Here is a 27665-nt window from a genome sequence, read left to right on the forward strand (position 1 = left end):
AAAATTTTTTTAATGTATTTCCATCTACTATAAGTTCAGAAAAATAATTTAAAACATTATATTTAAGGTTTTCTCATTTTTCTAATTACAACACAAGTATTTTCTTATGTCATTAAATATTCTTCCAGGACCTCCCTGGTGGCACAGTGGTTAAGAATCCACCTGCCAATGCAGGGGACACGGGTTCGAGCCCTGGTCCGGGAAGATCCCACATGCCGCAGAGCAACTAAGCCCATGCGCCACAACTACTGAGCCTGCGCTCTAGAGCCCACGTGCCTAGAGCCTATGATCCACAATAAAAGAAGTCACCGCGGTGAGAAGCCCACGCACCACAATGAAGAGTAGCCCCTGCTCATTGCAACTAGAGAAAGCCTGAGCGCAGCAACAAAGACCCAAAGCAGCCAAAAATAAATTAATTAATTAAAAAAAAAAATTGTTCCAGAACACAATTTTTAATGGTTGCATATTATATCATATAAAAGTTCCATGGCTTACTAAGTTAGCTATTTTAACTATAGTTGGACATTTAGATTATTAAAATATTAAAAACAATGCTTATTCCCCTCACCTCTCCCACCCCAGTAATCTTTAGAGAATTAACATATGGTCACAGGAAATTCAGTAAGCATGACAATTAAGAGCAAACAATTTTTAAACTAGATCTGGGGCTCCAGACCTGGTTCATTCACTATCTAGCCTCAGTGTTTTCAAGATAAAAGTAGTATTAATTTCATATGGTTGTTGTGAGGATTAAGTGGAATAATGTATGTAAAATACTTTTAGCACAGTTCCTGAAGCACACAGTGAAGGCTCAATAAATATTATTCGAATTAGCTAGTAATTTTCAAAAGAAGATGGGCATCTTTTTTGCATATATTTTGGTCCGTAGTTTGGAATACCTCCTTAGAAGAAATTCTGCTTTGCAAGGAAGAATTTCAAAGTCAAAGGAAAGTTAAGCATACTATCAAACTCTTTTCCTCCACAACTGTTCTAGTTTGTACCGCCATTTGTAGTCCAGGAAAATGACTATCTTTCCACATTTTCATCTGCATACACATACCATATACACATAAAACATATTTCTGAATTTAAAAAATGACAACTTGTTTTACTATATATTTTTTACTCTTGGTGATACTGAAAATTAGGGATTTGTGTGTTTGTGAAATGCCTCTTTGTATACTTGGCCCATTTATCTTTTGGGGGCTAGTGTTTACTTATATATTTGTATCTGAATTCATCATATGTCAGGGTTATTACCCTGTGTCATCTTTGTTACATGTATGCTTTTTATGTTTTGTTATATCATATTTTTCATTGGTCAAATTAAACTTTTTCTTCTGTGATGTCCTACATTATGTTGAAGTTTAGAAAGTCCTTCTTAAGTAGGGCAGACTGAATATGTGTTAATCTCTCTTCTTCCAGAAATCCCTCTAAGTGAGAATAAAGGACTAAAAATGGCATAAACCCACAAGAAAAAAAGAATAGGGGAGGGTTTTAATAGCACTAAAGAGATTTCAATATTTCAAAATATGAGAAGTAAATGGATAGCTTGTCTGTTTCGGTAAAGCAGAAAAAACTGAAACAGTAGCTTTTAGAGGAAAGCCAGTAAAAAACAAGTTCATCTGTCCTGTAGGCTCAGGAACTGGAAGTGCCAATTAATACCTGTAAAGTCAGAGGTAGTCCAGGTAGCTCAGTTAGTAAAACATAGGAATCTGAAAGTCAGAGGTATCAGAGTGGGGTCGAAAATAGGATGCTTGCTGGAAAGGTTGTTGCCTTTTTGGAAAGGATGAACTAAAGAGGCTTTGGAATCTGAGGTAGCTGATGGTCAGGGTGCTGCGTTAAAAACAAAGAGATCGGGCTTCCCTGGTGGCGCAGTGGTTGAGGGTCCGCCTGCCGATGCAGGGGATGCGGGTTTGTGCCCCGGTCCAGGAGGATCCCACGTGCCGCGGAGCGGCTGGGCCCGTGAGCCATGGCCGCTGAGCCTGCGCGTCCGGAGCCTGTGCTCCGCAATGGGAGAGGCCACAGCGGTGGGAGGCCCGCGTACTGCAAAAAAAAAAAAAACAAAAAAGAAAAAAAAAAAACAAAAAAGAAAGGGATCAAATGAAGGTCTGTACAGTGAACAGTGAGAATCCTAGCTTCCCTTTGCAGTGTTTGGAACACTACTAGAACACTGACAGCCAGGGCTACAACCTTTCCTGTAAACACAAAGAATAAAAAACTTACATATGCTGACATTTGAGGGTTCGCCCTTGAGAGGCCCCCACCTAATCACTCTATGAATAGGGCTAGTACACAGTGCCCATACACATAAAGTATCTAGGTAGCATTTCAGTGTCACACTCTAAAATAACAAACAGTCAAGAACCACAAGAAAAAGACAAAAGAAACAAACACAAGAAAACTGGATGAATAAGAGGTATTATGGAAAACAAAGAAAAACAATAAATTTTAAAAGACTACATTTAAAAAGATTAAAATCATAAAATATATCTTTTCAGAACATAATGGAATGAAACTGGAAATCAATATCAGAAGGAAATATGGAAAATTCACAAAGATGTGGAAATTAAACAACACACTCTTACAAAAACCAATGGGTCAAAGAAGGTATCATAAGGGAAATCAGAAAATACTTAAGAGACTCCTGAAAATGAAAATACACACACGAAAACTTACGGAATGCAGGGCAAGCAGTGTTCAAAAAGAAGTTTTTATATTTGTAAACATCTATTAAAAACAAGGGGACTTCCCTGGTGGTCCAGTGGTTAAGAATCTGCCTTCCAATGCAGGGGACATAGGTTTGATCCCTGGTTGGGGAACGAGGATCTCACATGCCACGGGGCAACTAAGCCCATGTGCCGTAACTAGAGAGCCTGAGTGCCACAACTACTGAGCCCACGTGCTCTGGAGCCCGTGTGTCACAACTACTGGGCCCGTGCACTGCAACTACTGAGCCCACGCACCACAGCTAGAGAGGCCCGCGCACCACAACGAAGATCCTGTGTGCCACAACTAAGACCCGATGCAGCCAAATAAAACAATTAATTAATTAATTAAAAAGAAACAATTTCTCAAATAAATAACCTAACTTTATATCCTAAGGAGCTACAAAAAGAAGAGCAAACCAAACCCAAACCTAGCAGAGGGGGAAAATAATAAAGATTAAAGTGGAGATAAATGAAATGAGAATGGAAAAGCAATACACAAAGCAACAAAACCTAATGGTGATCCTTTTCTTTTTTTTTGGCGGTACACGGGCCTCACACTGTTGTGGCCTCTCCTGTTGTGGAGCACAGGCTCCGGACACGCAGGCTCAGTGGCCATGGCTCACGGGCCCAGCTGCTCCGCGGCATGTGGGATCTTCCCGTACCGGGACACGAAGCCATGTCCTCTGCATCGGCAGGCGGACTCTCAACCACTGCACCACCAAGGAAGCCCCAAGGTGATTCTTTTAAAAGATTAACAGAATTAACAAACCTTTAGCTAGAATGACCAAGAAAAAAAGAGAGAAGACTTACTAAAATCAGGACCGAAAGTGTGGACATTACTATCAACCTCAGAGAAATAAAAAGGATTATAAGAGAATACTATGAATAACTCCATGCCATCAAAATAGATAAGCCAGATGAAATGGACAAATTCCTAGAAACAAACAAACTACTAACTGACACTAGAAGAATTAGAAAACCTAAAGAAACTTATAACAAGAGACTGAATCATCAATCAAAAACCTTCCAACCAACAAAAACCTGAGACCATATTCTACCAAACATTTAGAAGAATTCACACCAATCATTCTCAAACTCTTCCAAAAATGGAAGAGAAGGAAACAGTTCTTAACTCATTCTATGAGGTCAGGTATACCATGACACCAAAGCCAGACAACGACATCACACACACACATAAAAGAAAACTATACAGCAGTATTCCTTACAAATAATAACAGAAAAATCATCAACAGAATACTAGGAAACTGAATCCAGCAGCACATTAAAAGGATTACACACCATGACCAAGTGGGCTTTATCCCAGGACTGCAATGTCGTTCAACATAAGAAAATCAACCAATGTAATATATCACATAACGGAATGAAGGAAGGAAACCACGTGATCATCTCAACTGATGCAGAAAAAAACATATGAATAAAATTCAACACCCCTTCATGATAAATAAACTCAGTAAACTAGGCATAGAAGGGAATTTCCTTAACATGATTCAAGGTATTTATGAAAAACCCACAGTTGACATTCCACTCAGATCAGGAAAAATTGAGAAGCATGTCCACTGTCACCACTTGCATTTGAAAGCATACTGGAAGTTCAAGGTGGGGCAATCAGACAAGAGAAAGAAATAAAGGTATACAAATTGGAAAGAAAGAAGTAAAATTAAATCTATTGAATTTATAGATGACATGATTTTGTATACAGAAATCCTAAAGAATGCACAAAACAAACTATTAGTGCTAATAAGTGAATTCAGCACATGATCAACACAAAAAATCAGCTCTATTTCTACACAGTAGCAATGAACTAAAAATAAAGAAAATAATTCCATTTACGATAGCATCAAAAAGAATAAAATACTGAAAATAAATTTAACCAAGGAAGTGTAAGACTTGTACACTGAAAACTATAAAACATTGCTGAAAGAAATTAAAAGACCTAAGTAACTGGAAAGACATCCAATGTTCATAGACTAGAAGATAATATTGTTAAGATGGCCATACTTCCCAAACTGATTTAATGCATTCTCTATCAAAACCTCAATGGCCTTTTTTGCAGAAATGGAAAAGCTAACTGTAAAATTCATACAGTTCATTCATTCATACAGAATTGTAAGGGACCGCTAATTGTCAAAAGAATCTTGAACGAGAAGAGCGAAGTGGGAGAACTCACACATTCCAATTTTAAAATCTGCAAAGCTATAGTAAACGAGACAGTGTAGTACTGGCATAAGAATAGACATATACACCACTGGAATAAAATTGAGAGTCCAGAAATAAATCCATATAGCTACAGTCAATTAATTTTCAACAGGGTGCCAAGACTTAACAAACAATGGTGGGACAACCAGGTATTCACATGCAAAGAATGAAGTTGAACTCTTACCTCACACCATGGACAAAAATGAACTCAAAATAGATGAAAGACCTAAATATAACAGCTAAAACTATAAAACTCTTAGAAGAAAACTCAGGGGTAAATCTTCATGACCCTGAATTTGTCCATGGTTTCTTAGTTATAACACCAAAAAGCACAAGCAATAACATAATAGACAAAAAAAAGAAAAAAAAAAAGACTTCACCAAAATTTCATACACTGGGAGAGAATATTTGCAAATCATATATTTGACAAGGGTCTAGTATCCAGAATACATAAAAGAACTCCTAAAACTCAGCAACAAAAAGAAAAACAAGCCAATTAAAAAAGTGTATAAGACTTAAAAAGACATTTTGCTAAAGAAGGCATACAAATGGTCAAACAAGCACATCATTAGCCAGTAGGGGATGCAAATCAAATCACAATGAGAGGGACTTCCCTGGTAGTCCGGTGGGTAAGACTACATGCTCCCAATGCAGGGGGCCCCAGGTTCAATCCCTGGTCAGGGAACTAGATTCCACATGCATGCCGCAACTAAGAAGCCTGCATGCCACAAGTAAACATGCCGCAGCAAATATCCCACATGCCACAACTAAGACACGGTGCAGCCAAAATAAACAAATTAATTAATTAATTTTAAAAAACCACAGTGAGATACCACTTCATACCCACTATCATAATAAGAAAAATACAGAAATACATATATAAAATATATTTAAATATATATATATATTTTAAAGGAAAGTGGCAAATGTTGACCAGGATTGTAGAGAAATTGTAATCCTCATGTATTGCTGATGGGAATGTAAAATGGTATAGCCACTGTGGGACACAATTTGGTGGTTCCTCAAGAAGTCAAACAGAATTATCACATAACTGAACAATTCCATTCATAGGTATATACCCAAAATAACTGCAAACAATAACATGTACACAAGTTTTCACAGCAGTACTATTCATAATATTTAGCCAAAAGAGGTAAACAACCCAAATGTCCATCAACTGATGAATGAATATACAAATGTGGTATATCTATATAATGGAATATTATTCAACTATAAAAAGGAATTAAGTCCTGACACATGATACAACATGGATGAGCCTCGGAAACATTATCCTAAGTGAAAGAAGCCAGACACCAAAGGCCATACACTATATGGTTTCCATTAACAGCAAATATCAAGAATAGACAAAGCCACAGAGATAGATAGTAAAGCAGTGATTGTCTGAAGCTGAAGGAAGAAGGAAATGGGGAGAAACTGCTTAATGTCTACAGGTTTCCTTTTGAGGTAATGAAATGTTCTGGAACTAGAGAGTGGTGATGGTTGCACAACACTGTGAATGTACTAAATGCCACTGAATTGTACATTTTTAAATTCTTAAAATGATGAATTTTATGTTATGTGAATTTTACCTCATTAAAAATAATATTAAATTAAAAAGAACATATAGCCCTCTGCCTTCCTCCTTCCTTCCTACACCTTCTCTGAGGAGGTGGTCCAGTATGTCTGGGGCTAAGCTTTTGGCCAATGTAACCAGAAGACTAGCTACTTACTGAGTAAATACCTGGAAGATGATGGCTGTTAAGTTTCTCACTAGTGATTTAAGTCACATAAAACGGAAAGGGAGAAGGCTAAAGTAAACTCTGTGGTGTTTGTATAGAATTAGAGGTGTCAGTATCATCTCATGGTTTTTAACATGTGTGTATGTATATATATATATATACACACACAAATATGTGTGTGTACATGTATACATATATATAAATATCCATACATGTTGAAATCCAGGAGATGTATGTCATGTGTGTATACATACATATAGTTACTAGTTCTGTCTGCTGTGAGACTCTGAAAGCAATGACTCCTTGGTAGCAATGAATACACGTAGCATCCAGAGCTTGACTTCTAAATACCATTTTATACTTAAGGAAGTCAGGGCTCTTAGGAGAAATGGCTAAAGCCAGGACTGGGGTAGAGAAAACACAAAATGAGCCTGGAACATTTTCTGTACCAAATGTAATGAATAATTAAAGAACAATGGGGACATGTCAAAAGTACACAGAAGAAGAGCAGCTCTACGGGGCTCCTATTGCCCAAATCAAGATATAACTGAAAAGGTATAAGAGATCCACAAGGAATTCCCTGCTGGTCCAGTGGTTAGGACTCCGCACTTCCACTGCAGGGGGCATGGGTTTGAGCCCTGGTTGGGGAAATAAGATCCCGCATGCTGCAAGGGCACGGCCAAAAAAACCCACAAAGATATACAATAAAGCTTGTTACGACTGCCCCTCCCCTGGTCTCAAAACATTACCTTTCTGCAGAACTGAATAGAGGCCCATAGAACGCTTTGTGTTCCTGGCAGACAGGCCTCCACCCCACGGACACTCTTCAAATTCTATCTGCTACACCACTACAAACTGCCCTAAGAGATCAGTGCCAAGAAAGAGACCATAATTTGAACAGATTGTCCACCTACCTCAGAGGCCATCAGGACTATTCAACCATGTCTTACATGCCTAACTGTCAACAAAGGAGGCCTAAAAACTCACAGGTTGTCCGTAACCCACTTCCATGTGGCAGTGTACAGGCCCTAAAATCTGACACAACGTTACTAACTGTCCCTGCTCCACCAAACCCCTTCTCTGTTCTGGAACTCACAATCTATCATTTGGAAAACTGCCTATATCCTAAACCTCTCCAAATTCTCCTTGCTCCTTGCCCCTTTTCTAAATGAACAAGGCTGTCTCCTGAAGATGCTATTTCCCCTGCAGCTCATAATAAATGGTGTTTGTTTAACCTTCCAACCCCTCATACAACCAGGCCTAGAGAGAGGTCTCCTGGCTCTTCACTCCTTCTAGACCTCCTTCCATTTACCTTCTTAAAATCCCAGCTTCTGTCCAACACATGCCAACTGACCATTTCCCTGCTACTGCTCCTTGTGCTGACATCTAAAGACATTCACAGTGCACTCATTCACAGATTCTGGCACTATCTTTTGCTTTCTTTTTCTACCACTATTCCTGCCATCGTTTTTGACGATTTCAATACCCGGGCCAAAAAAGGCATCCAACACACTAGCCTCTCAGTTCCTTGAACTGCAATTTTCCAACAAAATATTTCCAACAGTCTTGTCCTCCCATCACATCTCAGACACCCATTCCCATGGTCATATTTTATATTTAAATGCAACCACCCAAATTTTAAGCATTCCCTATCTGACCATCATTTCTTACTTTGTAACTCACTCCCCCCAATACTTTGACTCACACTACAACTCAACTCCACCAGCAACTACAAGCCGTTAACCACACTACTTTTTAAAAAATCATCACCTCCCAACCAAGTCCTTACATTTTCCTCCTTACAAAGCTTAAATTCTATAATCAATCAAGATAATCAATCTTTCTTCCCTTCTGTTTATACTCACTTGCTAAAACCACAACCTAGTTAAATCAACTGTCTGTCTCATTTTTACCTCTACCCAAGCAGCTAAATGTGACTAAAGAAAAAAAACACAACCATGTTGACTGGTCTCCTTTTAAAATTCATGAACGTAAGTTTCAAATGGGCCTCCAATGCCGCCAGTCTAACCCTGTATTTATTTACATGGTCATCTTATTTTCCCACTCCCCTAAGTGATTATTTCACTCTTTCTCCTTTCTTCTTCAACCCTCCAACAACCTTCCTCCTATTTGAACTTTCTAACAAACTTGCGTCTTATTTCACTGTAAAGTAGAAATAATTCTAAGAGAACTTGCACAACCTCCCACCATCAAATCTACCAGAATATTTGTATTTACATACATACTTGGCTTTCTCTCATGATATTATGGATCTATGTGTCTGATTAGAGTCAATCCTCCACTAGCATACTCGTCTGCATCTTTTCTTCACAATTTAAGGACTGTGCTCCTGCGGCTGATATCCCCTCCTGCAAAGCTGATTTTCTACTTTCTGAGTAATTCATCACAACAACATGCAAACATGCTTTAATTATTCATGTAAAATAAAATACCCTTTCTTGATGAAGAAAAAAGTATGTATAGTATAGCACTTCTTTTAAAAAATACTTATTTTCAAATACTTTAACACTCACAAGAAATTACACAAATAGTACAGAATTTCTCTGTACTCTTTACTCAGTTTTCCCCAATAATAACAGCTTAAATAACCATACTTCAAACCAGGAAACTGACATTGGTATGTGGTATACTACTACATACGTACTTATATTTATTTTTTCAAAAAACGGTTAAACTATAACATTCCTTTTGAAAAGAATAACTTTAAGAGGAGGGAGGAAGTACAGTGGAGGGGGTAGAGACAAAAGTTATACTTTTTTAGATATGTTATTTTGTAGACTTGACTTTGGAACTATGTAACTATTTCATATAACTATAAAACTAAATTGAAATTAAACAAGCAATCCCTAAAAATTAAAAATTCTACAAGTTAACCTACGTGTGTATCTACTTGGTATAATGATACAGAGTGTACCAATTTCAAGTGATATCAAAACACAGTTATTATAGAGATGTTAAAACAAACAAACAAACAAACAAACAAAAAACACAGTTATTTGCCTGTGTATCTCACCTGGGGTATACTCAAAGGGCAAAAAAACCCTGCAAAATACTTAAAAATGAAACAAAACAAAACTACAGTTGACCCTTGAACAGCTCAGGGGTTGGGGCGCTGATCCCCTGTGCTGTCGAAAATCTGAGTATAATCTTATAGTCGGTCCTCTATCCTCAGATTCAACCAACTGAGGACCGTATAGTATCACAGTATGTATTTATTGAAAAAAATCTGCGTATAAGTGAACCTACACAGGTCAAACCCATGTTGTTCAAGGGTCAACTATATTTTCAGTTATCATAATATTGGTTGAAAGGTTGGTATTGTTAGGCAATAAATGTATAAGTCTGGAACATTTTATCACACCAAGTACACCAGGTAGCAAGGAAGCTACTAAACAGTACTAAGATTGTGTCAAAAGGACTCAGGTGCCAAGCTGAAGAGCTCTCCCTGGATAAAAGTGGGATAATATTAATAAAGATAATAACTGCAATAGACTGAAAAACATCAACTATGTTTAAGTCCATGAATATATAATAATATTCGAAAACAGAATCAAAAAATGAATTGTCACCACTGGAGCATGCTAATTCTTTTGAAAAATAACTACAGAGAGAATTCTTTCCCATATGAACTGTACTAATAAGGATTAAATAGCGGATATGAGAAAATTTCTTTACATATAAGTATTCAAGCTACAAAAATGAAAAAGAAATGTTAGAGTAGGAGTAGTACCATTTTGCCACCCCTAATAAATTAACTAGCCTAGGCACTGATCATCATGACTGCTAACATCACAAAGGACAGCCAGTCTCCTGGAAGAATGAATAAATAATACATCAAGACTTTTAGAACAAACAGTAAATAATTCAAATTTCTTTCAACTCAGAGTTCTACAAACTGAACCATCCATTTCACTTACAGTTTCTAAATCAGGGGCCGGCAAACTTTTCCTGTAAAGGGGCAGACAGCAAATATTTTAGGCTTTGTTGGCCATAGGGGCTCGTTGTAACTCCCCACTCTGCCTCTGCCAGTTTTAGCTAGAAAGTAGCAATGGACAATAGATAAATGAGTAGGCACTGACTTTATGTGCTGGGAAGAACTTTCAGGGACTGTAGTTTTCTGAGTAGTTACCTCTGCCCTAAATTATAAGGTAGAGAAATCAATGATCCCTAATGATAAATTAATTCTCCCCAGAAGAAAAGTTCATCTGGTACTTATTCAATCCTCAAATCTAACTCAGCAGAACAGTCAACATCATTTTCAGGATGACCATTCCGTAATTTATTTTGCTAATTTGAAATGTGTGGTAAGCATTAATGTGTTCTGATGACTCTGAATCCAAACGTTTATAATTTCTAAAGTTGTAACAAAGAAGATCTGTAAATAAAATATGTTAGGTATCCAGTAATAACTCCTATTTATTACTGAGCTAAGTTGAAACATATAGGTATATATACATAGGTGTATACAGACAGACAGACAGATAGATAGATAGATATAGAAGTAATTTAGACGGTTAGACTTTTTACCTTATCAGAAAACCAAATGAGCCTGGAATCTTCATAATACCTAAACATGCCATATTTAGGATCCAATAATTCCCTCATGATGAGCAAGAAAAATTCTTTGCGTACCCCTCCTGCATCAACAGCATCTTCTCCAACAAATATAACCTAAAACAGGTTAATGCAAACACTGAATGTAAAGAAATGAACGTATATTCTGGAAACCCTACAACACGTTATTTATTATGAATAAAAGCGTGGCAATTAATAGCTAAAAAATTTTTAAGTATATAATTTTATTAAGATTCAAAGATACACTAAAAATGAACAGGAAAACTTTAAACATATTTTCTGAATAAAAGTTCCAATTATACAACAGAAAATGTTAAATTACCTTGAGTGGCTTTTTGTAGTCTATATTCTTTGTTTTCCTAAGGACTTCCATTGCATCTCCTACTATATTTTCTCTACGTACCACTAGAATTAAGCAAGGATTCACAGATTCAATCACTGGGAGAAAAAGAGAGGAGACATTCTGTCTGTGGGCCTGGTCAATAGCCATCTAGAAAACAAAAGATTAAAAATTTAACAGCAATGCTATAAAGAAGCTGCTGTGACTGAATAAGCTAACCTCTACCTACTAACTATAGACATCCTATAATTCCTATACTACTGAATTCACACAGCACCTAACACAGTATTCAGCACAGCATCAGAGCTTAATAAACTGAGCATAAAGAGTATCCTTTTGAATTTTTTTATAGTAATGTATAACTGATGATACCATTAAGCTAAGTAAGCATGGATCTGTAATAATTATGATATATCTGAACACTTGTTTCTCAAAAAATAACTAGGATGGAGAGTGAGGAGAAAAAGAAAACAGCATTAAAACAAACCTTTAAAGAGAAAAAGAAACAGCCTGGCCAACTAAAAGGTTTATAGAAATTCATTTAGTAGAGTTATCACCATATATGCTCACAAACCAAGCATTTGGCTTTTACCATTTAAAGCTTTTATTTTTTTCCTATGATTTTCCTTGTGTTCTTAATTCTAAAATGGAATATCCTACATTGAAAGCACCAAGTGATTAACTTTCTTTCTCTCTTTTTTTTTAATATTTATTCATTTATTTGGCTGCACCAAGTCTTAGTTGCAGCATGCAGGATCTTTGTTGCCGCATGTGGGATCTAGCTCCCTGACCAGGGATCGAACACCGGCCGCCTGCATTGGGAGCACAGAGTCTTAACCACTGGACCACCAGGGAAGTCCTGATTAACTTAGCATTTAACAGAGATTGCTAAAAAACTAGCAATCTAGCTGTTAGTATAGAATCCTACAAAAATATTTATTTCTTCTGTTGATGAAAATGGAAATAAGCACATCTCTAAAATTCCTCCTACTATTATTTATTGTTTAAATATATGGAAGAATTTAGAATAGTAAACGCATTTATTTTAAAGGAATAAAAATTGCCATCAAAATTGGGGGAGGGGTAATTTTAAAAAGCATTTTTAGAATATTAAGTGCTCAAGGTCTCATCTCATCCTTAGTCCTCAGCCTCTATAGTCTGATATTCTATACCAGAGGAAGAAACTCAAAAACTTTTAAATTTACAAGTTCAAATGATAAAGCAAACCTACTGTAGTCCTTCACGGTCATAATGTAAAGTAGTTTTAAAATTTCTCATTATAAAGGAAAGAATGTTCAGCTTAAAGTGGGGGGGCGGAGGGGAAGGACAGTGGGGAGGAGGAAGAGGAGATGACCAACCTCAGGAAAGTACCTTATTCATTACTAAAATGTTCATACCCTCCTCCTAACGGCTGATCAAATGCCTCCTACTTTTTAACATCACCTCACCTCTACTGATTTTCATCTTTTACCAAGTATATAAATAGGGAATATATAATAAAGCAAGATTTGAAACAAACCATTTTATCAAGTAAACTAGTCAAACTGTTTATAAAGACTGTATATTTCTATAATGAAAGAAGATTATACCATTTTTTAAATATGAAATGATAAAAATCTAAATTATTCTATGTCCTTTTAAATATATATAAGTATCCCTCATAAGAATACACATTTCACATGCAACAGCCCTCTTCATAGGTACCAAAGGTACTTTGGTAAAAGTAGCTTTTTTTTTTTTTTGCGGTATGTGGGCCTCTCACTGTTGTGGCCTCTTCCGTTGCAGAGCAAAGGCTCTGGACGCGCAGGCTCAGCGTCCATGGCTCACGGGCCCAGCCGCTCTGCGGCATGTGGGATCTTCCCGGACCGGGGCACGAACCTGTGTCCCCTGCATCGGCAGGCAGACTCCCAACCACTGCACCACCAGGGAAGCCTGTAAAAGTAGCTTTGCAAAAGACAGACCACAAAAGTACAAAATATCCCCAAAGATATTTCAAATACTTTAAAAAAACACCAGAGAAACAATTCAAAAACTACTCTCAAATTAAATTAGTACTATACAATATTTTACCTGCATCTGTAAGACTGCATCTGTTTGTAACAGAGTAGTTTTTGCTTGGGCATCAAATACAAATGGATATGTGCAGATTGTAACAGGGATATCTGCCAACTAGAAATAAAAAATTAGCTTATTAGTACAAATTGGGTTGTAACTTACTTCTTGTAGGTACTGTCATTTCTTGTGTAAAGTTGATCATATTCTTGGTTTATTCACTTTTGTGTCATTCAGGAATTATAAATAAAATGTGGCTAATTTCTTTTTTTAAATTTAATTTTATTTTTTATACAGCAGGTTCTTATTAGTTATCCATTTTATACATATTAGTGTATACATGTCAACCCAAATCTCCCACTTCATCACACCATCGCCCCCCCGCTCCCGCCACTTTCCCCCTTTGGTGTCCATACATAAAACGTGGCTTATTTCTGAATATAGAATTTTTACTGATAATTAGATGAGGCATTGGAATAACCCTAATTCCTAATTTTAGGAGATAACTGTATACTTGAGAATCCATAAAATTGTAAATTACAGGTATCTTTTGCTTAACATCTTAACTCCAAGTTTCAGTGAATTAGGCTGCAAATTTATTCTAAATGTGGGGCTCCTATGTTAAATACAGTTCCCAGTTCTTATATATTTGGGCTACTCTAGCAAGTGAGGCCAATGATAAGCAATCTACTTATTCATTCAACAGATATTTACTGCCAGGTCATTAGGGGGACAACACTATTATAAGCCCAACAATCTGTTCATTCATTTAACTTACAAAATAAGCACGATTAGTATTATTATTTTCTGTCAATCTTCAAAGTTGATCAATAATAGCTGATCTATTATTACCATTATCAGACATTAGTCACCTTATCGACAATTATTTATCCTAGCAGGTAAAACATAGTGATTGATTGCTAAGTTTTTAACAGGGCAGAAAAATACAAAGAGCTATGAATTGCCAGTCACAGATCTTGCAGTTGGAGGATGTTATACTACCATATACCCAACAAAGCAAAATTTTTGTGCCAGCCTTGACACAGAGCCCCTTCTTATTATAAGGCTTCCAGTGAAGACTTAATACACCATGAAACAATCCTCTTCTTTTTAAGTTCTTAGAAAGTTCTTTATATTGAGTCTGAATCTGCATTTCTATACATCACTTCACTTTCTATTTCAGTCTTCATTCTGCCCCTGCAGGGAAGTTTATATGGTTTAGATACTTCGTGCTGCCATGCTCTCCCTAGGTTGTCTTTTTCCCACACTAAACATGCCCAGTTTTTCCAACCATCCTGAAAATAATATGGTTTCCAGCTCTACTCCTTCCCAACCGCCTTCTTTTATTTTATTTATTTATTTATTAGGCTGCGCCGGGTCTTAGTTGTGGCACATGGGATCTAGTTCCCTGACCAGGGATCGAACCTGGGCCCCCTGCATTGGGAGCATGGAGTCTTAACCACTGGACCACCACGGAAGTCCCCAATAACCTTCTTTTAAATGTATTTCAATTTGTCTAAGCCTCTTTCAACTATGGCCATCAAAAACAATGAAATAATTCAATAGTGCCCAATCAGTATAGAACACAAGACTATCAACTTGTTGTTCTCAACATGAAAGACAATATGCTGAGTGACATTAACCCTTAAGTAAGTTATCATTCTTGGCTATTTCTCATATGACAAGTTTACCCTCCACCCTGTATTTGTGTCACTAACTAGCTATGGATGATAGAACGTCTTTTTACTACTCTGAAACTCTAAAAGACTGAGATGATTTCTAAAGTCCCCTTTGGCTCCAAAACTCTTTGATTTCATAATTTTATGTGCTACTTCTATTTGAGGATGAGGAAGCAAACAATGTCAGGCCCATAGCTTAAACCTACTTCTAAATGCTTCATTGGTTCAAGTGCTGTGAAAAAAGCAAAGCAAACAACAAAACCTGAAGTCTATAACAGAAATATAATACAACATTCCCAGGTATTAAAAAGGTGGCTCAGGATTGTTGATTATGTAAGCCAAAGTGCCAGAACTTTATATATTAAGATAGTACATTAAAAAAAAGCGAGGGAGATGACCATACTGAAAGTTTATTCTATTTTATGGCCATTTTGAGTGTCAATTATTAGTTTAAAAATTGAAAATCATTCTACTTCTCTAACATAAAACATTTTCTGCCTTCTTGGTAGGCATTTGTGAAATTTTATAAGTTTGCTTTTTTGTATTCTGAGGACACCGTAAATTTTATACTGGAAGGCTTTAGGAGGATAGGAACTATTTTAAGACAAACATTGTTAAAAGGCATCATATATAGGTGTAATGCTAACTAAAACAGAGGGTCTAATTTTCTTCAGAAAATTCCTCTGAAATGTTATACAGGGCAAGTTCTATACACTCATTAAAATATATATGTATATATACATATATATATATGCTTTAAAGTCACAAAAAAGAGGAACTTTGGGGTCTTCAATCACTTAAGACAAAACAGGGTATATCTTACTCTGAACATGAGACTTTATTACACCAAACTTACCTCAGTTAATCCATGGTTGACATCCTAAGACAGCAGTGCAGAACGTAACAGTAATGAGGAAAGAGCATTGTTAGTGTCCAAATTTAACTATTTCTATTCAAAGCAGCATTTCATTTATTTTGCTATAGCAGAATACTGAATTAATGAAGTAGACCAAAATACATCTACAACAAAACTTACCCTTTCCACATATACCTGATATATCTATAAATGTAATAAGACCTTCGTTTCAGGTATCTTGTGATCATAAAATCATTGAGGCTTGAACATAATGAAATTTGGTTTCAGCAACTAAGTTACACCATTTGCAGAATTTAGGTAGAACAGGGAAACTAATCCTAAGCCTAACTTGGTCTTGAAGAAATAATTTTATGGCTCAATCTCTCCACCTGGAAAATGGAGAAAATATCCCCCAGATTTTAAGACTTGGTTAATCTTGACAGAATATTTGAAAAGTGTTTAGTAGATTAAAATGCTATGTGGAAAGTGAGAAAATAAGCCGTAATTGTTTTTATTCATCAGAAATAACCAGTGAAACACAGGTATCTTATATTAAGCGTTCTTTAACACTGAATTAGCTAAAACAGAAAGTACAAGACAGGGCATAGGGGTTGGTAAGTAGAAATGAAGAGAGAAAGAGGTATTTATGAAGGATATAATAATGAAAATTATAATGAAAGCTTACCACTGCATTGAACAGAAATGCATAACACTTTCTTGAAGAAAGCTTTCATATATTCTCAGGGTATAGACTCAAATAAAGTACTAGAATCTCCAAAAGTATGTTACTAAATTTGCAGATGGCACCTCATATAGTGAGGAATTAATCTTACCCAAAGAGAGGTCTGATTTTGCCCTCAGCTACTGGGAGATGATCCACAGGACTTTGGAACGTCATACCTGGACAGGAGTATCTTTGTTTGCCTGGAGGCTCTGGGACATGTGGTTATCAGTTCTGCCTCCAGAAGGTCTGGAAAGTAAAGGTCAGCCACATGGGCAGTATGTGATGGAACCTCAACAAAAACTCTGGGCACCAAGGCTCCAGTGAGCTTCCTTGGTTGGGAACACCCTGACAGTATTGACACAGATGGATGCTGGGAAAATAACTTGTCCATGACTCCTCAGGGAGAGGAAAACAGAAGCTCAGCCTTTGGTACCTTTCCCAGACTCTACCCTTATGCACTTTTCCCCTTGGCATTTTAATCTGTACTCTTTCCCTATAATAAACTATAGACGTCACTATAACAGTTTCCAGTTAGTTCTGTGAAGTCTTGTAGCAAATTACTGAACTTGAGAATGGTTCTAGGAATCCTCTAAGCTTGCAATTGGTATCAGAAGTGAAGGCAGTCTTGTGTGGACGATTCCCTCTAACTTTGTAATTGGCTAAATTCTTGCACGCCACAAGGGGTTTCACTGGAAGTTTTAAGGTATTAGCAAACACTCAGGGTTTGTTCACTATATTGTGCTAAATAAAGCCAAAGCAGTGTAAGCATAAGTAAAATATGACTCTAACTTCCTGTTCTGAGAAAGGTAATTATTAATAGCTTCTTTCAAAAAATTCAGAGTACCAAGTTATCACTATATACGTGCCCCATTGGGCACGTTAACAGAAGAATATATTTACAAGCTGTTTGCAGAAAAACCCTTTTAGATTGCACTCAGTTTAATTTAAAGCAATTTAACAGGAACAACTGAAATACTTTTATAGTATATCTTGTGGGATGTTTTTTAAAGTGCTGTTACAGCTAAGAAGGTGTGAATAAGCAAAGAAACACTTTTCAGTATTTTCTGACTACCTATGGCCAGCTTGAAAACTATATTTGATACCTGGTATCATGGAAGATGGATTTTATTCTTAATAATGAAACATTACTATATATGCACTTTTTAATTGCTACATGTAAAAGATAAAGGTTCTAGGCGTATCCTTTAGCACTGGGAAGCCAATAAGATAGTCATAATTTATAGTGTAACTAAACCATATTAACACAGAACAAAAGTTTGATGGTAGAGACAGATGGGAGCTAGAAGGAATATGAAAAATAATGGGACATGTGGAAAACTTGGGAAAAGAGACTATTAGATATCAGGCAAAATGATTTACCTAGGGGAGAGCCATCAAAGGGAAAACCATATTAAGGTCATCATTCGAAATTTCAATTTAAGTGTTAAGGATCTAAGACAAAAGCTCAAACATTTAAAAAGAAAAAAAGTAATATGTAAAAAAGCAAGGATAAACTCCTCTGGGAAATATTAGAGTTGCAAGATAGTTGTTATATTAGCTGAAAGTCTAAATGAACCAAAGTAGTATTTCCAAGGAAAATTTAGAAGGAAAAAATGTGGTGGGGGGTGCGGACAGGATATTACAAAATACATGAGGTCAATGAAAGGTCTATTGCTAAAAATTTACCACATCATTCAATGTGTGACCTACTAGTGGCTCCACATCCACATACTCAAGCACTAACTGTTGGCTGTTTGTAGACTGAGGGCCCTGAAATTAGGTCAAGGCATGCCTAATTTTAGTTACCCAATGTCCTAGAAACTTGAGTAAGAAAGGCCTAAAGGAATGTTCAAAAGTCAGGGTCTCATGGTCCAAAGCAGACTTACACTAAGGCTGCTTTTAACATCAATGGTTAATGATAGTTCTAGTTAGTTATAGACAAAAAAGATGCAACTCCTTGGCATGTTTTAGTTTCAACAAATTACTTATGGCAAAACACTGTATCATTGCTGGTGTCATCATTATTTCAGGGTATAACATAGGATTATTCTGAGGAGGTATAAACAGAGGATACCGAAGTTACTGAAGTAATTCAAATAAATATGAAAGGTGTTGGTGACTAGGTTGAGAAAAAAAAAAAAAGATACTTCTAAAACACGAAGAAAATGAAAAATAAACCAATATAACTTGGTAATTCAAGGCATAAGGAATCAGTCGAAGAGTCTGCAAAACATTAATGCCATTAAAAATGACAAGGGAACTTTAAAAAGCTAGTATGAACCTTCTGGGAAATATTATAGCTGCAAGGTTTATACTGCAAGTATTAAATGTATTGCAATATTAAAGAACACAAATATATTTTAATTTCCTCATTTCATTAAATGAGGAAGAAACTCAAACCTAGAAAGTTAAGTACTGGCCTATCTTCCCAAAGCTGGTCTCCCTAGCTGTTATGTCAGTCTATCTTCCTAGTTTGCTGATGAGCATGTCATGTTGTTAGCTCAGCACTGTCCGCAGTTAAAGTACAAAACCTTAATGCCACAGAAGAAATACAGTAATGATTTACAAACACAGCACAATTAAAAATGAAGTAAAATTTATGACTTAAAAAATATATAAAGTGTAATATCAAAGACTGTAAAAATGTCACCAATTTATCAAATGTATTTATTAGTACTTACTTGTATCTGACATGTCTTACATAGGCATACACAGTTCTTGAAATAAGAGAATATGCACTTTAAAAAATGCTTAACTTGATTTTTAATTATAAGAGGCACAGACTCAGCATAGACCTTTCTACACTTTATTCTAAATTAATCAATTTTCACTAGATATATATTGATACATATGTACAGTAAAGAAAAGTATAAGCAAGGGAAGAAAAAAGAGCAAAGAGTTTAGTTGTAACCACTAAAGTTTTTTTGTTTCTTTTGTTTGTGTTTGGCCGCACTGTGCAGCTTGTGGGATCCTAGTTACCCAACCAGGGATCAAACCTGGCCCTTGGCAGTGAAGGCATGGAGCCCTAACTATTGGACTGCTAGGGAATTCCCCACTAAAGTATTTTTATAAACAATTTTAGAGCAAAGTTAAAAGAGGTAAGCAAATAAACTGAGACTAATACCTAGAAAGTGGAGGAAAACATCAAATAGCAGAAGATAAAAAGAGAGAGAACTCATGTGCTCTTTTATTTTGCCAAGAAATTATTGTAGAGGGAGAAAAACAGATAAAAAGCAAAAGGAATCCAACTGAAAAAATGTCATACCCTAATATCAGAGTCTGGAAAAACAATCAAAACAGAGAAGCTTATACAGTAACCAGCAGGAGTAGGAGGATCAAGCAAAAACTTCATGGAAACATGAAAAGGGAAACAGGTGAAACAGGATGGGAAAATGGAAGAGGATGAAGTGAAAAGTTAGTCTCAGCTGTACAAGAGGATATTACAAGGAATGCAAAGAATTTCACAGAATTAGTTTTTAATGTTTAGAGACCAGGAAAGTATATACCTGACGGGTTCTCTTTTTTATTTTGTTTTTTTCCTTCTAGTTCTACTGAGATATAAATGACATACAGCACTGTGTTAGTTTAAGGTGTATATTCCTGATGGATTCTTAAAATCCTCGACTGGGAAAGAAAGGAAATGGAGAAAGAAATCTCAACAGACTATGGCATAAAGAGAAATATAATAAAGGTAATATATAATAAAGGTAATATAATAAAGGTAAAATAATTTTCTTGCAGTGTTTAGAACAAGGTAAAGTTTTACATATATACGTGTATATATTTATATATAAAATATATGTGTATATATATAAATACAATTTATAGACATATTTCTTATAATTCATAGGAATATCTTCATCAAGGAATATTTTAAACTTTCACATGAAGGAATGGAATTATTTCAAGATCATAACTCCTGTTCAATAATGGTATACATATGTACATTGTATACACAGATATAAGTACATATATGTGTGTATATATGTCTATGTGCACATAAATACACATATACACATTTATATCATCACAAAACAGCATATGAGTATCTTTAGGATAGACACTTTAAAACTTTACTAACTTTACTTACAGGGCCAACATGATGTTCAACCTAGTATTAAGACTAGTAATGCAAGCATGAATTTTATTAAAGAGCCTCAGGAAAAGTCTTTAGTGTTATGTGTAAATGTGAAAGTGATCTGAACTCTCTCAAAGAAAGAAGCACCTTCAGATGTCATAATATAAATTAATAAACTACTTAAGAGTCAGTCAAAGACCTTCAAAGTAAATTGTCAGCTTTCTATTTCCGGAAGACCAGAAGAACCCAAATCACGGGTTCTAGATTCTCATTTCTAAGATGTGACATTAAGTCCACTATGCACATTAAAGAACAAGTTTCCACTGCCACAACCACCTATTCAATACCAGTCTGTCTATAAATGGAGAGAAAGGAAAAACATGTGGTTGAAAGAGTAGAGTAATAGAGGGCAATTTTCAAGTACATCAACTTAGAAAGTCTAGAAATAAGAATGTGGTCCTCTACTGTCTCCCTCTTACCAGAAAACGGTAGCACTGAAAGAATTCCTAAGGAAATTCAATTTGATATCATCACAGATACATACCAAGAGGAGTTTGGATACAAGTCTGCCAAGCTTAAAAGCAAACATTCAAACCATAGCTTTTCCATGTAGCACAAGATTACAGCTAGCTTAAAAATCCTATTAGACTGGCATTTCTCTTAACTTGTTCAGAATACAAGTAGTTTATGACCTACATACCAGATAAAAATTCGGATGTCAAAGAACATCAGATCTAATTCACAGTGATCCAAGAGGATATAACTCTCCAGGAGAGAGTGAAATGCTTAGTGAAATAAGTCAGACAGAAAGACAAACACTATATGATATCACTTACATGTGGAATCTAAAAAATAATACAAATGAATCGATATACAAAACAGAAGAGACTCACAGACACAGAAAACAAACTTATGGTTATCAAAGGGGAGGAGGGAGGAGGGACAAATTAGGAGTAGGGGACTACAGCTACGAACTACTATACATTAAAGTAGATAAGAAACAAGGATTTACTGTATAGCACAAGGAATTATATTCAATAAAAAAACTAAAAAGAAAACGTTGAGGTGGGATATAAAGCTAGGTGCTCTTACGTCACACTCCTTCCTTATATTTACGTTGTGAGCTGAGATTCCTGAACAAGAGAACATAATCATCTTCCATATCAAATATTAACTTGATTATTAAATTTGTAGAGTTATAATTAACTTACCAATTTGTTATGCCTTAAGAATTCTTTTAAAAGCTATGTACCAGGAGTTTAGAACTAGTTTAGTGTTTGTATATATTTAAATAAGATAACCGTAAATAAGGTAAGTGAGCTCCGGACGCGCAGGCTTAGCGGCCATGGCTCACGGGCCCAGCCGCTCCGCGGCATGTGGGATCCTCCCGGACCGGGGCACGAACCCGTGTCCCCTGCATCGGCAGGCGGACTCTCAACCACTGCACCACCAGGGAAGCCCAACACTAAGCTTCTTAAAGGAATTATTTTATTTTCAAAGGAGTCTATATAATCACTCCAGTCTCAAAAACACTGGTCAAAGACCTAGGGCATCTAGGTGGTGTATCAGGGTTTACATGCAAGTTTTTCGATAAAAAAAGTTCATTTTCTGAATCATCAGTTTTCCTCAATGGTAAATAATTTTAATCCCTTTTATATTGCAGTAAATATTTATTTATTTTTGAATTTTATTTATTTTTTTATACAGCAGGTTCTTATTAGTTATCCATTTTATACATACTAGAGTATATATGTCAATCCCAATCTCCTAATTCATCATACCACCACCCCCCTGCAGTAAATATTTATGAAGCCCCAAATTTGCATTCTCTTGAAGATAAAATATGAGACTTCACACAAGTCCTGCAGAGGGAAAATTAATAACCTCAAGAAATATGTTTTTTTCTCCTGTCTTAGGGGTTCACTGGAGGAAGAGTTTGAAAAGCTTTATCTAGGTGAGAGCTTTAGTTTAAATAGGGAAGGAAAAAGGAAATATTTATTCAAAGCTTTCCAGAGGTCAAGTATTTTCTTTCTTAAAAAACTGTTGTCCCAAAAAAAAAAAAAAAAAAAAAAAAAACTGTTGTCCCTTGACACCAGCTAACCACCCTACTTTTTTACTCCCTTCTCTTCAGCGCAGAACTTCTTGAGAGTACTGCCTATGGCTTTTGTTCCCTATCCTCACCCCTAAATTTCTCTTAAGCATACTTACTCTAGACGCATTATCAAGGTTACCAATGACCTTCACGTAACCAAATGCATTGATCAATTCTATGGTTTTATCCTATTTCTCAGCAGCGTTCAATATGGTTTCTCCTTCACTTTTCAATTTTGGTTCCCACAACTCTCTCCTAGTTTTCCTCCTACCTCTCTTAACCTCCTTTGTTGATTTCTCTCCTTTCCTCATCTCATATCCATCAGCAATGCTTGGCCGTCTTACCTCCAAGAGGTACCCAAGTCCATTTTCATCTTCCATCTATACAACTACCAATCCTAGTCAAACCCATCATTTTCTCTCCCCTTATCTACTCCATTCCCCTCACTCCATTTTCCACAAAGCTGACAGAGTGGTTATTTCAGAATATAAATTACACTGTACAGTATTCACCCCCTGCTTACCACCCTCCAATGGCTTACCATAACACTTCAGATAAAATCCATGTCCCCGATCCTAATTTACTAAACCTTGCATGATCTGGCACCTGCCCATTTCTCTGATCCTTTCCCAGAACTCTCCCCATTCCCATATTTTAGCCATACTGGCCTTTTTCTATTCTTCAAACATGTCAAGCTTGCTCTCACCTAAGGTCTTTTAGTAGATGTACTTTTTCCTGAAATTTTCTTTGCTCTGATCTTACATGGCTGCTTTTTGTCATTTAGATTACAGATCATACTTCATTAGACAAGACTTTTCTGATTACCCAATCACAAGAAATCATCCTGTCTTTACTACCTTCTCTTATTTTAATTCTCTATATAGTGCATATTATAAGCTTTTTTTTTTTTTTGCTTTACTTGATTACTATCCATCTTGCCCACTAGATTATAAGTTTCATGAGAACAGGGCCTTATCCATCTGGTTAATCACTGTATTTCTTTTTTTTTTTTTTTTTTTTTTGCGATACGCGGGCCTCTCACTGTTGTGGCCTCTCCCGTTGTGGAGCACAGGCTCCGGACGTGCAGGCTCAGCGGCCATGGCTCACGGGCCCAGCCGCTCTGCGGCATGTGGGATCTTCCCGGACCGGAGCACGAACCCGTGTCCCCTGCATCGGCAGGCAGACTCTCAACCACTGCGCCACCAGGGAAGCCCCACTGTATTTCTTATACCTAAATAAGTGCCTGTTACAAAGGAGAGTCTTAATAAGTATTTGTTGAATATGCAAATGAGCAGACATAAACCTGTAGGATGTTTGTAAACTTGACTGAGTCTCCTAGTGATTCTGCAGGAAAAATAAAATCAACAAATCTCTCCCAATCCAGATGCAAGTATCTAGGGAAGCAAACATGTACTAGAAGTGACCTGATTCCTATAGGTAAGAGCATCCTAAAAACAGTATGCACCAACTGCACTGCCATTCAAAAACTACTGTACTTTCTAAGTGCCTACAAGACATATTTGAGATACTGTAAGAAGTACTGGTGAATAAACTGACAGAGTGCCTATCCACAAGGAGCTTGCAGTTGGTACCTAGCAAGCAATGAAAGGCTATTCACCTTCCTAGAACTGTTAAATGCATGTTGCTTAAATTACCTGCTTCAGGGGTGGAAAAGTTGGCCTTAAGTATATTATAATGGTTAGCAAATAAGAGTCTAAACCTGTTTTATATCTAGCTGCTTACCAATTTCTATACTGAAATTTTGTCTGACTAATTAAAGTTTTATAAGACTATGATATTAGTTTTATTTTTATTTTATTTTTATTTTTTTGGCCATGCGGCACGTGGGATCTTAGTTCCCTGACCAGGGATCGAACCCTCACCTCCTGCGGTGGAAGCGCAGAGTCTTAACCACTGGACGGCCAGGGAAGTCCCTATGCTATTATTTTAATTAAGTATCTAGTTATTAGAGACTTAGCCACATGGAAAGAAATATGTGGCACTTGTGGAGGTATGCCAAAAAACTGAAATCAAATTAAGCACATAAAAGGGGAAAAATAAAAACTAGAATCAATGGTACCACAGCTCACTTCTGGTAGTTCTGAGGCACTGATCTCACAATTTTAATACGTTCTTAGAGTTCAAGTATCAGAGACTCCAGTATCCTCAACATTAGACAATTAAGAGACAACCTCATGCAAAATAAATGAGACTTAGAAAAATAAGTCATATTTGCATTTTTCTGTAGAAAAGTGTAATCTATTTCTTTGGTTTAGCTTTGGTATAAGAGCAGAATGCTTACTTATAAATACTGTATAATATATAACTGCTCCTTTGCAATATGTTTTTATTTAAAAAATGAGCTCTGAATAAAAGCTCTGAAAAAGCTTTGTTGTTTCAAAAATACACAATTGTTCCTTTTGTATTAGAACAAATGATACATAAAAATGAAACCATAAAATGCAATAGGAAACATACCATTCCATAGGCCTGCTGTTGGACCCAGTTGATATAATCATTCCGTATGTCTATCAATTCTTGTACTTCATGTATATAAAATTTATCATATTGTATAATCTGTCCAGTTTTCTCATTTACCTACAAAAAACAAAAATGTAATTAACATTAAGTTTAACCAGTACCTAAGAAAGAGACTGAAAAATGTTTAAACAGAATTGAGACTTCTTAGCTATTTTCTCTTCCTATAAAAGAATAATTTACTGAGTGCCTACCATATGCAAAATGCTAGTTAAGTGCTACGGGAAACACCAAGATTTACAAGATGTGATATCTGTATTTAGTATCTCAAAATCCATTAAAAAATATTTATGTAACCACCACACAATAGGAGATATGTACCATAAGTATATATAGTATACAAAGACTAGAAACTATAAAGTCTTCTGGTTGGGAATGGGACTTAAATAATAGTAAGAATAGCTAATGCTTGTTAATCATCACTCAATAGTGGCATCTGATTATAATAAACTAAGAGGATGACATTTGGGTAGGATGTGAAAAATGAAGACAGTGCAAATTACCATACTAGAAAATTACTTACTAATTACAAAAGGAAAAACAAGTCTTAACAGTGGAGACCACCACCTTAACTGAGTGATCAAACTAACCACCACCCATACTGGGACAATCAAATATTATGTTCCTGCTGGGACTTCCCTGGCAGTCCAGTGGTTAAGACTCCACGCTTCCACTGCAGGGGGCGCAGGTTCGATCCCTGGTCAGGGAACTAAGATCCCACGTGCCTCGAAGCATGGCCAAAAAAAAAAAAAATTTCCTGCTGACATAATGCAACAGGAAGTACAGACATTATCTGTGAACCAAGAAAATGTCTAACCTGAATCTAATCAAGTCCTTGATTCAAATTCCAGTTTATAGGAAATACAGGAAAAGAGGAACAAGTTAAACATCATTATAAGGAAACAGACAATTATCCTAATTGTAGGAACTTTACAAGAAGACTGGCCAGGACTCTCCAAAAAGTCAAGGTAATGAGATCGAAAGGTGGGGGTTATTCCAAATTAAAAGAAACTAGAAGAGTTCTAGTGCTGGATATGGCAGAGTACTTTTTATCAGACTAATCCTCCTGACAATAACAGTTATAATCTCTGGACAGTATATTAAAAAAACAACTATTTAAAAACACTGGAGATCAACCCAAAGCAGGCAGAAACAAGAATGAATACAATCTCTGAAAGAAGGAAAGCACATGTTGCGAACCACATTTTTTTTTTAACATGGGAGTACTTCCAAAGCAGCATAAGGGGTAGGGGATGTAGCACATGCAGAAAGCAACAGTTTTATCAGACAGAGAAGTGTGAGATTGAAGCTGCCAACATGGCAGACAATGAGGAAGAAAAATCCCAGAAAGGAATCCTGAGGACAAAGTCCCAAAATCTGCATGTAAATCCCCCCCACCTCTTTGGCTAACTCTTAAACCATGAAAGCACAAGTGAGATTTGGGGTGGGGGAACAGGGACGGACAACACCCCAACAGAAAGCAGCAACTGGGAGGCTACTCTTAAGAGTACATTTCAAGACAAGCATCTCCAGAGGGGAAAAAAGGTACATTTCATAATGATAAAAGAATTAATTTATCAAGAAGTCATGACAATCCCAAATAACAGCGCTTCAAAATACAAGAAGGGAAAATTGACAGAACCACCATCATCGTTAGAAGTTTTAACACCCCTCTCTTGGTAACTGATTTACAAAAAAAAAAAAAGAAGGGCAAAATCAGTAAGTAAGAAAGATTTGAACATCAGTTTCAACCAACTTGAACTCGTTGCCAGAAGAGAGGGAGGTGGGGGCAGGAGAGAAATAGGTGAAGGAGATAAAGAGGTACAAACTTTCAGTTATGAAATAAATGAGTCACAGGTATGAAAGTGTACAGTGTGGGAAATATAGTCAATAATTATGCAATATCTTTGTACGGTGACAGATGACAACTAGACTTACCATGGCAATCATTTTGAAATGTATAGAAATATCAAATTATGTTTTGCACCAGGAACTAATATAGTGTTATAAGTCAACTGTACTTCAAAAACAAACTCATAGAAA

The 27665-nt window shown here is 36.3% G+C and overlaps 1 protein-coding gene across 8 annotated transcripts in view; it reads right to left on the minus strand.

The window, feature by feature from the left end:
- Positions 1-27665, minus strand: part of HERC4 (HECT and RLD domain containing E3 ubiquitin protein ligase 4) — a 134160-nt gene that overhangs the window by 14887 nt on the left and 91608 nt on the right. For 6 of the 8 annotated variants that reach the window (XM_032608091.1, XM_032608093.1, XM_032608092.1 and 3 more), the window contains 5 exons: positions 25563-25682; positions 16191-16214; positions 13674-13772; positions 11586-11753; positions 11216-11359 (listed from right to left, as the gene is read on the minus strand). In XM_032608091.1, coding sequence (XP_032463982.1) covers positions 11216-11359; positions 11586-11753; positions 13674-13772; positions 16191-16214; positions 25563-25682 — 555 coding nt within the window. Of the gene's footprint in view, positions 1-11215; positions 11360-11585; positions 11754-13673; positions 13773-16190; positions 16215-25562; positions 25683-27665 lie in introns of those variants that run through there. The other 2 variants (XM_032608095.1, XR_004346176.1) reach the window with 2 other exon arrangements.

This window comes from Phocoena sinus, chromosome 16 (genome assembly GCF_008692025.1).
Source record: "Phocoena sinus isolate mPhoSin1 chromosome 16, mPhoSin1.pri, whole genome shotgun sequence".
In the NCBI taxonomy this organism is placed as follows: Eukaryota; Metazoa; Chordata; class Mammalia; order Artiodactyla; family Phocoenidae; genus Phocoena; species Phocoena sinus.